Genomic DNA, 15,119 nt, shown 5'->3' with positions numbered 1-15,119 from the left:
GGTGTCCAACTGCGGGGTGTGGCAGGGAGATGTCCCTGACTGCTGCCCCACCACCATGAGATGTTCCGGTATTGAAGATAGGTGGCTCCCGGCTGATGACCCCGCGGCTGGGCTGAAGGCACTGGTGGAGGTGTGGCAAGCAATAATGCCCGTCAGGTTATTACAGCTACCTGTGCATCTGTTTAGTTTTTTTCTGGGAAACCAGTGACTACTGTGAATATGGCAGTTGGAGTCCAGGAAAGACTGGCTGACAGCAGGAAAGTCTGCACAGGGGTGGGCAGGCTTGTTACCTTACCCACAGGTCTGTACACAGGGGACACCCTTACCAACTATGAGCACAATTAAAGGAAAACAACCCAGTGGTCCTCCGAGAAGTGGGATGGAAGATGGACCAATTAGGACAGACAATGTGGACATGACTGAAACGGCCATGGATAATGAGCAAAGGATCCTTTGAAGATGCAGTCATGGGTGGATGAGGGTAACAACTTACAAAGGCCTGCGGATTCATCAAATATGGATGAAGTGTGGCAGGAGCAGCCAGACGCAACCTTGCACTGTAGCAGCAGGTCAGACAAGAAGGATACAGATCCTGGTTGAGCACCACAGCGCTACTGAATCCACTGTTGTTGAGGGGCACCAAGAAGACCAGTACCGCCAGCAGGCAGATCAAGCCTGCAAGGTGAGCCGCAAGAAGAGACAACCTTCAACCCACAGACAAGACAGGGAAGACATGACAATGAGAAGAAACCAGGGAGAAGGAGGCTAATCAAGTGACCGAGATCTAATGAAGAGGATGCATGGAGCAGACTAAACGAGGACCTGTGCTCTACCTTAGAGAATGCCCTTACTGGAAGGATGGAGGCCAAGCTTAATATGTTTAGCAATATTGTATATAAAGGATGTATAGGTAGATTTGGTGAAACAGTAGTAAGGAAGAGTGGCGGTGATGGGTCGGATAGAGGAGATACTTCAGCTTGTGAAAGAGCAGAGGCAGCTTCATGGAGGAAGGCAGAGGAGCAAGAGAAGGAGGGCTTGAAGGTATTGTGGGATGGCATAAGGGTTAGATTAGCTGTCTTGAGGAGAGCAGAGAGAATCTGACAGCAGAGAAGAAAGAAGGAGCATGAAAGGGTGAAATTCATCAAAGATCCTTTTAAGTTTGCCAGAAACCTGTTGGAAGAAAAGAGGAGTGGGAAGCTGGTGGTGGCAAAAGAGCAACTAGCAGACCACATGTAACAGCAACTTGGTGACCCCTACAAAGACAACCCGCTTGGCTCCCCTAGATATGTCCCACAGCCAGTAGACTGGACCAAAGGGAGGGGACATCTGATAGAGTGTTAGGATGTGCTGACCTGTGGAAGGTACCCCAGGCTAGGCTAAGGTTTCTAATAAGATCCACCTACGATACCCTACCAAGCCCTGGAAATTTGTTTCTGTGGTATGGCAGAGAGGAGAGTTGCCCCTTCTGTGAGGCCCCAAGAGCAAACTTGCAGTACATATTGGTATGGTGTAAGACTGCCCTGGCACAAGGATGGTACAGGTGGCAGCATGATCAGATCCTGCGGAAGCTGGCAGAGATCCTAGAGATGCATAGAGTAAAGGCAAACAAAGGCAACCATACTCCCAAGAGGCAGGGTGTTGATTTTGTTAAAAAGGGAGGTTCTGCACAAGGCACAGCATGGAGGGAAGCCAGATCAATCTTGGTGCCTGGAAGTGATTGGTCAATGATGATTGACTTTGGCCAGTAGCTAAAATTTCCTACTGAGTTTGCCATTACCTCCTTGAGACTGGATGTAGTGTTGTGGTCGACTTCAGCTAGGAAAATAGTAATGAATGACCTTACTGTTCCATGGGAAGAGGGTCTGGAGACAGTCTATGAGAGGAGGAAGTTAAAATATGCTGATCTGACTACAGAGTGTAGGGAAAATGGATGGAGGACTGCCACCAACCCTGTGGAGGTTGGGTGCCGAGGATGTATGGGAACATCAATGCAGCACCTATTTAGAGACATTGGCATCGTAGAAGCAGCTTTAAAAAAAGTATTTGAAGGAATGGGCAGAGGAAGCTGAGAAAGGAAGTTTCTGGCTATGGTTAAGAAAGAAGGACAAAAAGCGGGGGGTTCAGAAGTAGGAAACCGAAGAATAGGGAACCTGGGCGATATGTGGTGAGGGCTTGTGCTGAGGTAGTATGCCATATGGAACCGGTGGCACTGAGCTACCGAGAGATATGGTGCAGTCCTAGTAGGGCACAGAGTACGGATCTCGGTGCCAGTTGGCCAACATGCTGGCGCATATGGTCGTGTCGAGGTATTATGACATAGAACCCTGGTTGCGAATAATTTGTGAAGGAAGGATGTCTGGATGGGAAGGCAAGGATGAGAGGCGTTGGAGGGGATCCGGTGTCCAGCTGCGGGGGGTGGCAGTGAGACGTCTCTGACCGCTGCCCCACCACCAGGAGATGTTCCATGAAACACTGAAGATAGTTGGCTCCCGGCTGATGACCCTGCAGCTGGGCACTGGTGGAGGTGTGGCAGGCAGTAATGCCTGGCAGGTTATTACAGCTACCTGTGCATCTATTTATAAAATAGTTTAAAAAATTAATAAATTCAGATTTCTGTGTGTGAAAGAACTGTTTGAATGCGCCCCTTTCTGTTATTAAGGAAAATTTGGTAAAAAAAACAATTTTATTGAGGCCCACCCAAAAGTAATTTCCTGGCTACACCTTTGGCTTCTTCAGAAGAATAGGTAGAGCAGTAGGTGCTACACACAGCCAGAACAGCACAAGGTTTGACTGACATTCTTGTATTTAGGAACAATAGCATCTATCCTACGTCCTCCTGATTATTCCACCTCACTGTGACTGCATTTATGAATACCAACAATGGCACTGTTGACGTAAATGTGGGCAGCTACCTGATGTTAGAAAGTCAAGATTATACAGAACAAGCTGATATTTACAGTTGAGTTTCTTTTGTCTCAAAAGATCAGGGATAATTGTATCCCTCATAATATGACTTCTTTCATTTAACAGTTTGTTTGATGCAAGCCAAAAAAAAAAATTAACAGACTCATAATGAAAAATGGCACATTGTACATACAGTACATATCACACCTTTATTGTATTTTTCAGTAAATTTGATGATTTGCTAGCGCCACCATGGCAACATATTATGTATTTCACATCCTCGTATTGGCTTTGAGGTTTCTGTAAGTATCAGCAGAGGAAATTACTTTTTAAGAAGAGAAAAAGGAAAATGAGAACATGGAATGTGTATGATGTTGGCATAGTCCAGTAGTGGTGAGGTTTTTCCTCGAGGAAGACCATTCCATTCTGACATCACCCTCTGTCTAGTGTCTACTGCATCATCTTCCAATTGAGTGGCGCACAGATGCAATATCACCACTAGGGGCAGTGTGCATGCTAGAAAATCAGGCTCAGCTCACTTTCTCTCTTTCCATTGGCAAAATAATGTCAGGATAAATAAAAAGCACAGATATGTGTGACAATGATACATGTTGTTTCTCATAAGCTACTTAAGTTTTTGTTTCTCATACAGCCATTATATAAAGTCAAAAGATAACATTTTCACATCCACTCAATATAGGAAAAATAAGCTACATAAGATCTGAAGATATAGCGTGATATTTCTAGATGTTGGGTCATAATGATGATGGTCATTATCATCATTACATTAACTGATCTTTATGATACTGATAGAAATAAAACAAACATTTTGATAAGAAAAACCATGAATTACACAATATGAACAAGAGAAAAAAGTAAATAAATGAACATCATGGTCATTCAAGTTATAGTCCTCCATGCATTACCCAATGCTTGTCTACGTGATGTATCATATATGCTACATTCTCTTTGATATCTGTTTTTTTCTCATATTCTATGACATAAAGGTAAACATACAATCCATTTAGTATGCTGCAATTCTTGTAAATCAAGTAAAGTAAATCAGAATCTTTAAATAGCCAAACATTGTAAGCTAGCGAATATAAACAAAGCTTTGCAACAGCATTTACTACAATTTTGATTTTGCCATAAGCCAGAATTAAAAGTACATAGTTTTAAAAGGTTTTTTTTTTTTTTGATTTGATCATTTTTTATCTGAACAATCACAACATATGTACATCACCAGAACAATAGCAAGCTCAATATTAACATTCTTATCTTTCAAAATTGGATATATTGCACACACATAAATAGACATAAAAATACAGTACAGACTTGGGGAAAGGTGATTCTCTTTACATATCTATACATTTAAAATGTATACCAAAACAGCTTAAAAAAAGAAACAGTAAATAAAATGTTAAAAATACACTCCTTTTAATAATGTCCATTTATGCGAATGGCCCACGGGTTTTGGTGTAGGTGATGACCTGTAGCACAACACTTTAAAACTCTGGTCCATGTGCGATAACGTGTAAACGACCCTCAGAGAGGAAGGGAAAAGGGTGAGGTTGTTGGGAAGCAGGTGTGGCTTATGAGACACGCCTCCAGCTTGACTGACAGACAGTTGGGTTTTTGCTGACGGTTTCTGTTTGCTGACGGGTTTTCCCTCGATGGGGAAAAACTGAAGCTTACTATTCCATTAACTACAAAATATACACAGGCAAACACACATTACTAAATTTGCATTTAAAATATACATTAATTTCTTTCAGAATTCATGTTCTGACAGCCAGATCCATATTTAGCCCAATAAAGCCACTATGAATCACATCGTATCTACTGTATGATATGGATTAGAGCGTCATTATTCAATTTCATGACCAAGCTTTATCTCAGACTAGATGCTGTCCCTTTAAGGGTCTATGAGTCTTACTTAATGGGCACACTGGGCGCTCCAGAGCGATGGAAGTGTATGTTCAGCCACTTGCCATCTCGGCGGTGCCAGACACGAGTCTCCTCTGATTGCATGGTGCGTGGCATCCCGCTGGCATCCATGTACTGGGTCAGACGTATGTACGCGATACATGCTGCGTCCTCTCCGATCAGGTGCACGTGAGGGTTCAGCAGGATAGTGTGAACAGGTTTATTACCTTTGGACAGCGCTAATAAAAGGAAATTAAGATACACAAGATGTGGCTTGCAAGTAAGGAGATAATGTTCATTTTTATAATAAAAAGCAGGATTTTATTGTTATATAAGATATCTTATTAGGTACAGATATTATCAAGGACATGGGGCAAAACTGCCACCAAAAGTGACAAAAATACTTTGGATATTTAAAATGTTGGGTCTAAAAATGCCCCCTGTAAAGAATTCCTTTGTTTTTGTTTTATGATGTTTAATATTTGATATATTTCCTACAATCCAAAAAATATTTTAGCCAATTTTAACATTTAGATGAAGATTTACACATTTCAATTTCATAACAAATTTCCATCAAATTGAATTTTGTAATCTTTAACTAAATTAAATGAATAAAACTAAAATATCTAGTTTTTTAAATTGTATTTTATTATTTGTATTTTTGTTATTTTTATTATATGTATAAATAAATTAACAGTATATATATATATATATATATATATATATATATATATATATATATATATATATATATATATTATTATTATTATTATTATTATTATTATTATTATTATTCTAGGCCTAGTTATGGGTTTAGTGCCTCTGCAGAGACTATAGTGACCTGTAGCTGTCAGATACAGTATCTGTATTTTTTGTCTCAGTGGTAAGTGTTGTTGAATGTATGGCTAATATATCATTTTTGATGAGAGAAGTTTAAAAAATAATAATAATAACTTGAAACATTAATTACATCAAGATCATGACAATAGAAAACTGTAAAATCTAACATACGGTAGATTATTTCAGACAATAATTTAAAATGCTTTGTAGCCGAGCGTTGATAGTGTTATGACATCTCCATCATTATTTAGAGCTACTTTTGTATTCGATGATGATTTAATTTTAGTAATGGCCATAATTTTTCAGGTTGAGAATTAATTTAAATTAATTGATTCAACAGAGGTATTTGAGATATTGTAACAGGATGAACGCTGTTTTTATATGGTCCAGAAAAAACAAAACAACAACCCTCATAAAAGGTGTAAAAGCCCCTGCAAATCAATTCTAGGGGTAAATACTTCCCCTTAATGGAATAGTTCACCCAAAAATGAAAATACTGTTATCATTTACTCACCCTCATGTGGTTACAAACCCCATACAACTTTCTTCCGTGGAACACAAAGGAGATGTTAGGTGGAATGTTAGGGACTGCAGCCTCAGGCACCATTACCTTCTATTGCATATTTGTTCCAATGAGTATAGTGAATGGTTAGGCTTGCACAGACTAGTCGACTAGTCACTCACCATGTGATTTACAAAATGTGTCTGTAGGAAATACAGCAGGGGAGAAGCCCGGTTGCTCTGCACTGAAAAGATGCAGTGGTTCAAATATAGGCTGTGATGTTCTGTCAAGACTTAAAAGACGCACACAAAGAGTGTGCTTCAGAGCTGGTGTTTGTTTACTGTCGCCCTGCTAAACAACACAACGCATAAGCGTAATAACAATCTTTACTGCACATGCGCATAGCATTGTATCAACACTGATAATGTTGAGAACATTCCATAGGCTACACTGATAAAGATGACACAAATGCTACAGGAAGCTGCAATAAATGCAAATTGGCCTTCAGATATAATCTAAACACTACTATTATGCCGACCTGGGTGCTGTCCGCTCCCTCAGGAACACGATTTGGTGACAGTTAAAAGCACTTTAAGTTAACTTTATGTGTTGGGGCCTTTGACTTGGATGCTGTTCGCTCCTTCAAAAATATGATTTGGCAAAAGTTTAGAAAAGCGCTTGAAGTTGGAGTCCACTGACATGACGGAATGCATCCCCACAGTTGTCTGCACGTAAGACACCGTGGCTGGTTTTCCCCTACTACAAGTGTTTCCATGGCAAAGTATAAGACCCCAGGCACAGTCTAGCTGACTATCTAATGTCTGATGACAAGGGGCCATAATTGAGCCATAACAACTTTCTGAGTCTTACTTGCAGCTTTAGTATATATATATATATATATATATATATATATATATATATATATATATATATATATAAACAATAAAAATCTAAAGAAAAAGAAAAAAACACCTTGCTTTGTGGGGCCCCCTGGTGGCTCGGGGGCCCTAAGCGACCGATTATAGCTAGAAAAGGCCCTGGTGGGGGGTGTCGGATTGTGGTTGTTTGGGGTGGAATGACGTCACTCGACTAGTCAACTATTAAAAATCGGCAGTTTTCTAATCCCTAGTAAATAGTGACTAGCCGTGTTTCCACTGTCGGGCCAAATGAGCACATGCTAGTGCGTGCCAGGGCCAGTTGTGTCACTTCCGGGTCTTAATTGTTCCTCCTCTGGGCTTAATCTGGGCCAACGACCAAGGGCCTTTGGCCTGCCGATTACCCTTGGGCCAAAGAAGGCCAACTGGGGATTGAGGCGGGATCAATGTCAAAGGCAGAGTTTAGCAAGGTACTCATGCTGTGTGTCATTCAAGTCGGATGTGGGATATTCCTACTTGAATTCTCTGATAAAGGAATTCCATTGGCAGATGCTTCGAAAATGACGTTTAAACAACCAAAACTGCAATGCTCCCGTTAGCTTAACAGGGGTTTGACTGTCAACAGAGACGTCTACGAGCAATCCAACTGATAAACAATGCTACTATGCTAGCATTTGTGCTAAACTTGTACGATCATCAACAGAGAGTTTAAATGACCATGTTTTGTACACCTGTCTCTGCAAATATTTGTTAAACAAGCTTTAATATCTTGTAATGTAGGAACTTTGACTCAATGATCGATATCATTTAATAAAAGTGAATGTTTATCACTAACTTTGTACATCTCTGGGTGCCAACATGTTTGTGTGATGTCACGCACCTGCATCTCGGCGAAAAAGATTGCGGACACATTACAAATGGTTCAAGATCATGGACAGTGTGCTGGGACATTGTCCCACTGTTAGTGGAGAGACCACTCGGGACACCATCGCAGTTAAAGTCGGTGAGTTGTCAACGGTTTCTTATCTTGCTAGCTAGCTAACATTTACATACAATGTAAACTTGATATTCTAGATAACATGCTTATTTAGTTTTGGCTTGGGAAATGGGCGGGGTGTGTGACATTTGGACCAGGCCGGCGTAATAAGAGTGGGTTTTAGGGCAATGCTGCGGGCCTTTTGGCCCAAATGTGGAAATGCAGAGTGTTTTCGTTGTCGCGGCTCGAGGTCCGAGGCTATTGGCCCCGGCTGACCAGTTTATGGCACTGGCTCGCACTGGCCCGATAGTGGAAAGCAGCTACTGAGGCTGTCAGTCCCTAACACTTTCTGGTGAACTAAAAAGTACATTTCTGGCACTGGTTCTGAGTGTGAAAAGGTTAAAGTCATTGATCTAGATACCGTTCTCAAAGTAGAACCTGTGAAAATCGTGCCCCTCCACTAGGTTTCCCAATGCCTCCGGCTCAAAAGAAGTCAGACCAGGATCGCAAATCTTTCTGTTAAAGAGAACGAACAGAAAGTAAATCTAAAAGTCTGGTTTAATGGTTAAAATAAGTACAAAAACACCAGGAGCATTCCAATATAGAATATCAACAACCAACACTGCGTTCTGTGAACATACAGTATGTGGTCATTAACTTGTCTTCTGACTATATGAATATCTTCCCTATCTGCCAATTAAAATCTGTAAATAAGTGAGGCTTGGTTCTAATCATAGACTGAGCACCTGTTGTGAAAAGGACAGGTGACTATTAAATGTAATCTCCATAATCAAGAGAAAATAAAGCAATGCATTAGTGTTCTTAAGAGGTGCTCTGGTTGTCATAGAGACGGGTCCGTGTGTTCACTCACGCGTAAGCCTCAAAGTCGCCGTTGTTGATGGATTCAATCAGCTGCTCGGTCACCTTTATGATCTCCTGCTTACGAGCTGAAACACACAGAGACACATCTAGTGTGTGAGTCAGCAACCCTCACACCATGAGAATCCAAATTATTCATCAACAACCCAATTCATTTCAACACTTTGTTTAAGGTGTCTGAAATAATGCAATCCACAAACTGCAGAGAAAATCTAAAGATTTACAGAGAATCTTTATAGCTTATTTATAGTTATTAACTGACTTGCAAAGAGGTTGTGTGAATATTAATACAATGACTATGTGCAATGTAGTTAATTTCTGTTTAAAGTGTTATTAATAAGAGAATTTTTATAACCTCCACAATGGTCACCTAAAGGAAAGTATATTCCAGAATTCCTTCTTGTCTGCGTTTATTTCAGAATGAGTAGTGTTTACTGGTAGAAAATCACAGGCAACACTTTCATTCAAAGTATTAAAGTTTAAATTTACCTTTATTGATAACTTGGCAAGCTAAGGGACAGCAAAGAGATGGCTCATAATTGGTCAAAAAGACAATTTCTTATGAAAGCTCCAAATAAACTAGTGCAATGTCTCTACATCTACTGATGATGACAATAGTTCCAGCCCACCGGGCAAAAAGACGTTAAATGAACTTTGTACTTTTAATATTTAACAGTTCATTTAATGTGAATTATTAATTAGATCATTAAATCACTCATTCTCCAGCACTGAGTTTATGGTGTCTGCAAATTGATAAATGAAAAGAAAAAAGGAATGGATATTTTTTTTTATCTGATGTTTTTCGCCCGGAAGGCACTGAATGACAAATGAGATGGAAAAGGGTTTGCAGCTTTAAAATGAGAAAAAGCGGGCTTTACTTTTGTAAAGCATTCCATCTAATGCTTGCTTTCTCTTACAATAGACATGCTGCATAACATGGGGCCTTTTACTTTTTTCAACATCATTTTCATTATCCAGCATAATGCAGCTGATAGTGTATGTGGAAACACATTTTCCTCTGTTTCCAGCGAATCTCATGAGAACTGTAAAGCAATGTCTATCTCATATTTCACTCCAAAATCAAAAGAAAAAAAATATTTTTGCATAGAGAAAAAATATGCCTATTTTTTAGGACTATTAAGATTTTATTTATTATTATTTATTTATTTTTGTAGTGACATTGTTTTCAAAACAATTTAGATTTATATACAGTATGTGCACTCATATATATATATATATATCTACAGCTTTGGAAAAAATTAAGAGACCACTGCAAAATTACCAGTTTCTCTGGATTTACTAATTTTAGGTATGTGTTTGAGTAAAATTAACATTTTCATTTTATTCTGTAAAGCACTGACAACATTTCTCCCAAATTCCAATTAAAATTTTGTAATTTAGAGCATTTATTTGCAGAAAATGACAACTGGTCAAAATAACAAAAAAGATGCAGTGTTTTCAGACATCAAATAATGCAAAGAAAACAAGTTCATATTCATTTTTAAACACAATATTAATGTTTTAACTTAGGAAGAGTTCAGAAATCAACATTTGGTGGAATAACCCTGATTTTCAATCACAGCTTTCATGCGTCTTGGCATGCTCTCTACCAGTCTTTCACATTGCTGTTGGGTGAATTAATGCCACTTCTGGCACAAATATTCAAGCAGCTCGGCTTTGTTGGATGGCTTGTGGCCATCCATCTTCCTCTTGATCACATTCCAGAGGTTTTCAATGGGGTTCAGGTCTGGAGATTGGGCAGGCCATAACAGGATCTTGATCCGGTGGTCCTCCATCCACAACTTGATTGACCTGGCTGTGTGGCATGGAGCATTGTCCTACTGGAAAAACCAATCCTCAGAGTTGGGGAACATTGTCAGAGCAGAAGGAAGCAAGTTTTCCAAGTTATCCAAAACTCTTCCTAAGTTAAAACATTAATATCGTGTTGTTTAAAAATGAATATGAACTTGTTTTCTTTGCATTATTTGAGGTCTGAAAACACTGCATCTTTTTTGTTATTTTGACCGTGTCATTTTCTGCAAATAAATGCTCTAAATTACAATATTTTTATTTGGAATTTGGAAGGAATGTTATCAGCACTTTACAGAATAAAACAAAAATGTTAATTTTACTCAAACACATACATATAAATAGTAAATACAGAGAAACTGATAATTTTGCAATGGTCTCTTAATTTTTTCCAGAGCTGTATATATATATATAAAATGAATTAAATTGTAAAGTACTTATTTATACAAAAGTATACATCATGGTAGTATTTGTTGTATTACATTTACTTTATCCAATTATTTTTATTTTATTTATATTTTTTATTCTTTTGATTTTGGTGTAAAGTATGACCAGGACCATTTTCAAGTGAGAAAAACACATGAAAACAATGCAATATAATAATATAAATACATTTTAGAGATAGGATTAATCACTTTAAAGTCTAAAGACTAAATGCATTTTGTCATATAGTTATGTCAACATTCATGTTATAAAAGAAATACTGAACCTGACGTTGAAAAACAGTGTATTGTCTTTTCAATACTGGTTTAGGTCCATTCCATATTACTGAGCTTTACCAAATCCAAAGTGTTTTTATTGGTGAAATATCACCAACTTTGAAAATGCATAAATAATGCTATTTTGGGGGGTTGGTGCTGGGGGGAGGGGATTTTAAACAGAAGGAGCAAACATCAGTCTCTCAAGCATGGAGTAGGATGGGATTCTGAAGCAAGCACACTCCTTGTGCAGCATGTCTCTACTTATTTGGAATGTTGGGTGCAATAGAAGCATTTGAACGACGTTAGGTGTGATTTTTCTATTCTGCCCGTTACGGACTTACTCTGCACAGAGGAGTTGGGCACATGCTTGGGCTCTGAGTTTTGCGGGCAGGCCGCAGGTTGCCATATTGAATTAATGCTGAGGTTTCCAATGCGTCTGGCTGTACATTGCACCATTGAGAGGAAGAAATAACAGGAGCAAGACAAACGAAAAAGAAGACATTTCAAATAGCACACTCGACAAGAAATACTGAAACAGACACCCTGAAGCAGAGATCCAACGAGGGATAGAGGGGAAGAGACAAAGATGTGGTCAGCAACAGGTTTTATACAAACTGGGTGGGGACAAAATAAATAAGGAGTGTACAGATGACTGAGGAGAAGCACAAATGGGAGACGTACTGAGGAGGGAAAACTGCAGCAAACGACACATCTACAGGCAGACACACGGGCAGAGAGACGTTGAGTTTTACCTTTAAGGTCCTCGTCCTCGATAGTAGTGTTGGCACTCTCTGTAGATTCCTGAAGAAATATGGAAGAATCTATGTGAGTCACTTTCCATGAATGGTACAAAATAGAGCTTTGAACTAAAAAAAAAATTCCTTAATATACATGTATTTTAAGGTTTACAATTTTTGCAACCCTGTTACCAAAAGGTGGAACATGAATATAGTTTAAACTTAATATAGTCTAAATATAGTTTAAACACTGATTTGGGTGATTTTGCTTTTTTCAAGAAATAAACATTAAATAAACTCAAATTTAAACAAAAATGAATAAAACATACATTATTAATAACATTATATTTTTTTATACAAATTATAATAATTTAATATATATATATATGTATAAAAATATATATGAATTTAAAAAAAAAATTCTTCATCTGTATAAAAAATAATTCAATACAAATAAATATTAAATTATTAATGAATTAATAACAAATATTTTTATTTTTATAGAATATATATAAATATTTTTTCAAGATTTGCCAGTTCTTGCTGTGAGATTTTACCCCACTCTTCCAACAAGGCACTTGCAAGTTCCCGGACATTTCTGGGGGAAATGGCCCTAGCCCTCACCCTCCGATCCAACAGGTCCCAGACATGCTCAATGGGATTGAGATCCGGGCTCTTCGCCAGCCATGGCAGAACACTGACATTCCTGTCTTGCAGGAAATCACGCACAGAACGAGCAGTATGGCTGGTGGCATTGTCATGTTGAAGGGTCATGTCAGGATGGGCCTACAGGAAGGGTACCACATTAGGCAGGAGGATGTCTTCCCTGTAATGCACAGCGTTGAGATTGCCTGCAATGACAACAAGCTCAGTCCGATGATGCTGTGACACACCACCCCAGACCATGACGGACCTTCCACCTCCAAATCGATCCCGCTCCAGAGTACAGGCCTCGGTGTAAAGCTCATTCCTTCGACGATAAACACGAGTCCGACCATCACCCCTGGTGAGACAAAACCGTGACTCATCAGTGAAGAGCACTTTTTGCCAGTCCTGTCTGGTCCAGCAAAGGTGGGTTTGTGCCCATAGGCGACGTTGTTGCCAGTGATGTCTGGTAAGGACCTGCAATATATCAGGCCTACAAGCCCTCAGTCCAGCCTCTCTCAGCCTATTGCAGACAGTATGAGCACTGATGGAGCGATTGTGCATTCCTGGTATAACTCGGGCAGTTGTTGTTGCCATCCTGTACCTGTCCCGCAGGTGTGATATTCAGATGTACCGATCCTGTGCAGGTGTTGTTACATGTGGTCTGCCACTGCGAGGACGATCAGCTGTCCTTCCTGTCTCCCTGTAGCGCTGTCTTAGGCGTCTCACAGTACTTACATTGCAATTTATTGCCCTGGCCACATCTGCAGTACTCATGCCTCCATGCAGCATGCCTAAGGCACGATCACGCAGATGAGCAGGGACCCTGGGCATCTTTCTTTTGGTGTTTTTCAGAGTCAGTAGAAAGGTCTCTTTAGTGTCCTAAGTTTTTATAACTGTGACCTTAATTGCCTACCGTCTGTAAGCTGTTAGTGAATTAATGACCGTTCCACAGGTGCATGTTCATTAATTGTTTATGGTTCATTGAACAAGCATGGAAAACATTGTTTAAACCCTTTACAATAAAGATCTGTAAAGTTATTTGGATTTTTACAAAATTATCTTTAAAATACAGTGTCCTGAAAAAGGGATGTTTCTTCTTTTGCTGAGTTTAGTTATAGAACTAATATCTACCATAAATTAAAGAAAAATATGTTATAATTTTTCTTACAATAACTAAATAATTTGGTAACAGGGCTGAATGTTAAGCTTGACGAATGTAGTCAAAACTACAATTTGTATAAAAATTTTGAAAATAGAGTTAAATTATTAACTTGTCTTCCCATCATAAAAAAGTTCAAATGATGTGGATTTCTGGTAACTTTAGTTAATATTTAAAAATATTATTTTGTACAACAAACTGACAATAAAATCAACAGATTATGCCAAAATCATGACATTGTATTTAAATTACTGGATAGTCAAGAAGGTGGTACAGGCCAAAATCACAATTTTAAGGCTATTAGTCATGCAGTTAATTTTATATTTGATAAAAGTTTAACATATCTAATAATTCTCTCTACAGAACATGTGACTTTTTGCCTTGATAGGTTAAAAAAGTACATTAATTTGAACCTAATTTGTGGAAAATGCAGTGAATGAATATAAAGAGAATTACATAATAATACCTTATTTCTGTCTACTGGGTTGTGGATAACGGTAGTTTGTGGCTCCTGAAGAAGTGAAAAGGAGTGAAGAAAAGATGAACAGAAAAAAAGAGTATTATTTGTACACGAAAAAGTGTGTTAAGGCAAAATGGGTGATAATAGCCATGTTTTTAGGTAGGCTATTGTGAGGAACTAAAATTCAAATAAACATAAGGCAGTCAGAACACAGTCTCATTACATTCTTTTTAAAAACAGCAGGCCATCATTAGAGGTGCATCATGTAGTATGTGCTATTATCTGAATGTCTGTGTTTTCTGCATGAGGGGTTTGCTAGACAGTGACTGAACCTTCATCATGGCAACTTCATCTCAAACACACAGAACATCCACCATCTTTCTTTCATTCCTGCTCTGATCGGAGATCACGAGCAGTTTACCCTTATTACATCGCCTGCCAGAGCTTTAGCTAACACTGTACTCTATAAATAAACCTGAAGTATTTGAGTCCTCAGCATTTGCTCTGTGTGTCCTATAATATTTCAGAAGTTGACAAATTGGCCATATACTGATTCTTTAAAATGGTTCCTTTTGCCTGACATTGGAGTTAGAATTTGAACTGTCATTTAAACAGTATTCACTAATTATTTAGCCTTATATAAAAAAAAATTTAGCAGACATTTTCTTACCACAGAAACTTGCAATAAAGGGCACACATTCCA

At 38.7% G+C, this 15,119-nt stretch overlaps 1 protein-coding gene across 11 annotated transcripts in view; it reads right to left on the bottom strand.

Moving 5' to 3' along the window:
- Window positions 1-3,099: 3,099 nt before the first annotated feature.
- Window positions 3,100-15,119, bottom strand: part of LOC127445284 (calcium/calmodulin-dependent protein kinase type II delta 2 chain) — a 56,113-nt gene continuing 44,093 nt past the window's right edge. For 4 of the 11 annotated variants that reach the window (XM_051705248.1, XM_051705252.1, XM_051705251.1 and 1 more), the window contains 7 exons: window positions 14,423-14,467; window positions 12,165-12,213; window positions 11,754-11,852; window positions 9,392-9,412; window positions 8,895-8,970; window positions 8,445-8,539; window positions 3,100-5,069 (listed from right to left, as the gene is read on the bottom strand). In XM_051705248.1, the coding sequence (XP_051561208.1) occupies window positions 4,837-5,069; window positions 8,445-8,539; window positions 8,895-8,970; window positions 9,392-9,412; window positions 11,754-11,852; window positions 12,165-12,213; window positions 14,423-14,467 (618 nt within the window). In that variant the 3' untranslated portion in view covers window positions 3,100-4,836. The remainder of the gene's footprint in view (window positions 5,070-8,444; window positions 8,540-8,894; window positions 8,971-9,391; window positions 9,413-11,753; window positions 11,853-12,164; window positions 12,214-14,422; window positions 14,468-15,119) is intronic. The other 7 variants (XM_051705255.1, XM_051705258.1, XM_051705256.1 and 4 more) reach the window with 3 other exon arrangements.

Source organism: Myxocyprinus asiaticus, chromosome 8 (genome assembly GCF_019703515.2).
Source record: "Myxocyprinus asiaticus isolate MX2 ecotype Aquarium Trade chromosome 8, UBuf_Myxa_2, whole genome shotgun sequence".
Taxonomy (NCBI): Eukaryota; Metazoa; Chordata; class Actinopteri; order Cypriniformes; family Catostomidae; genus Myxocyprinus; species Myxocyprinus asiaticus.
The sequence above is the reverse complement of the archived record's forward strand: the minus strand, read 5'-3'. Positions and strand labels throughout refer to the sequence as shown.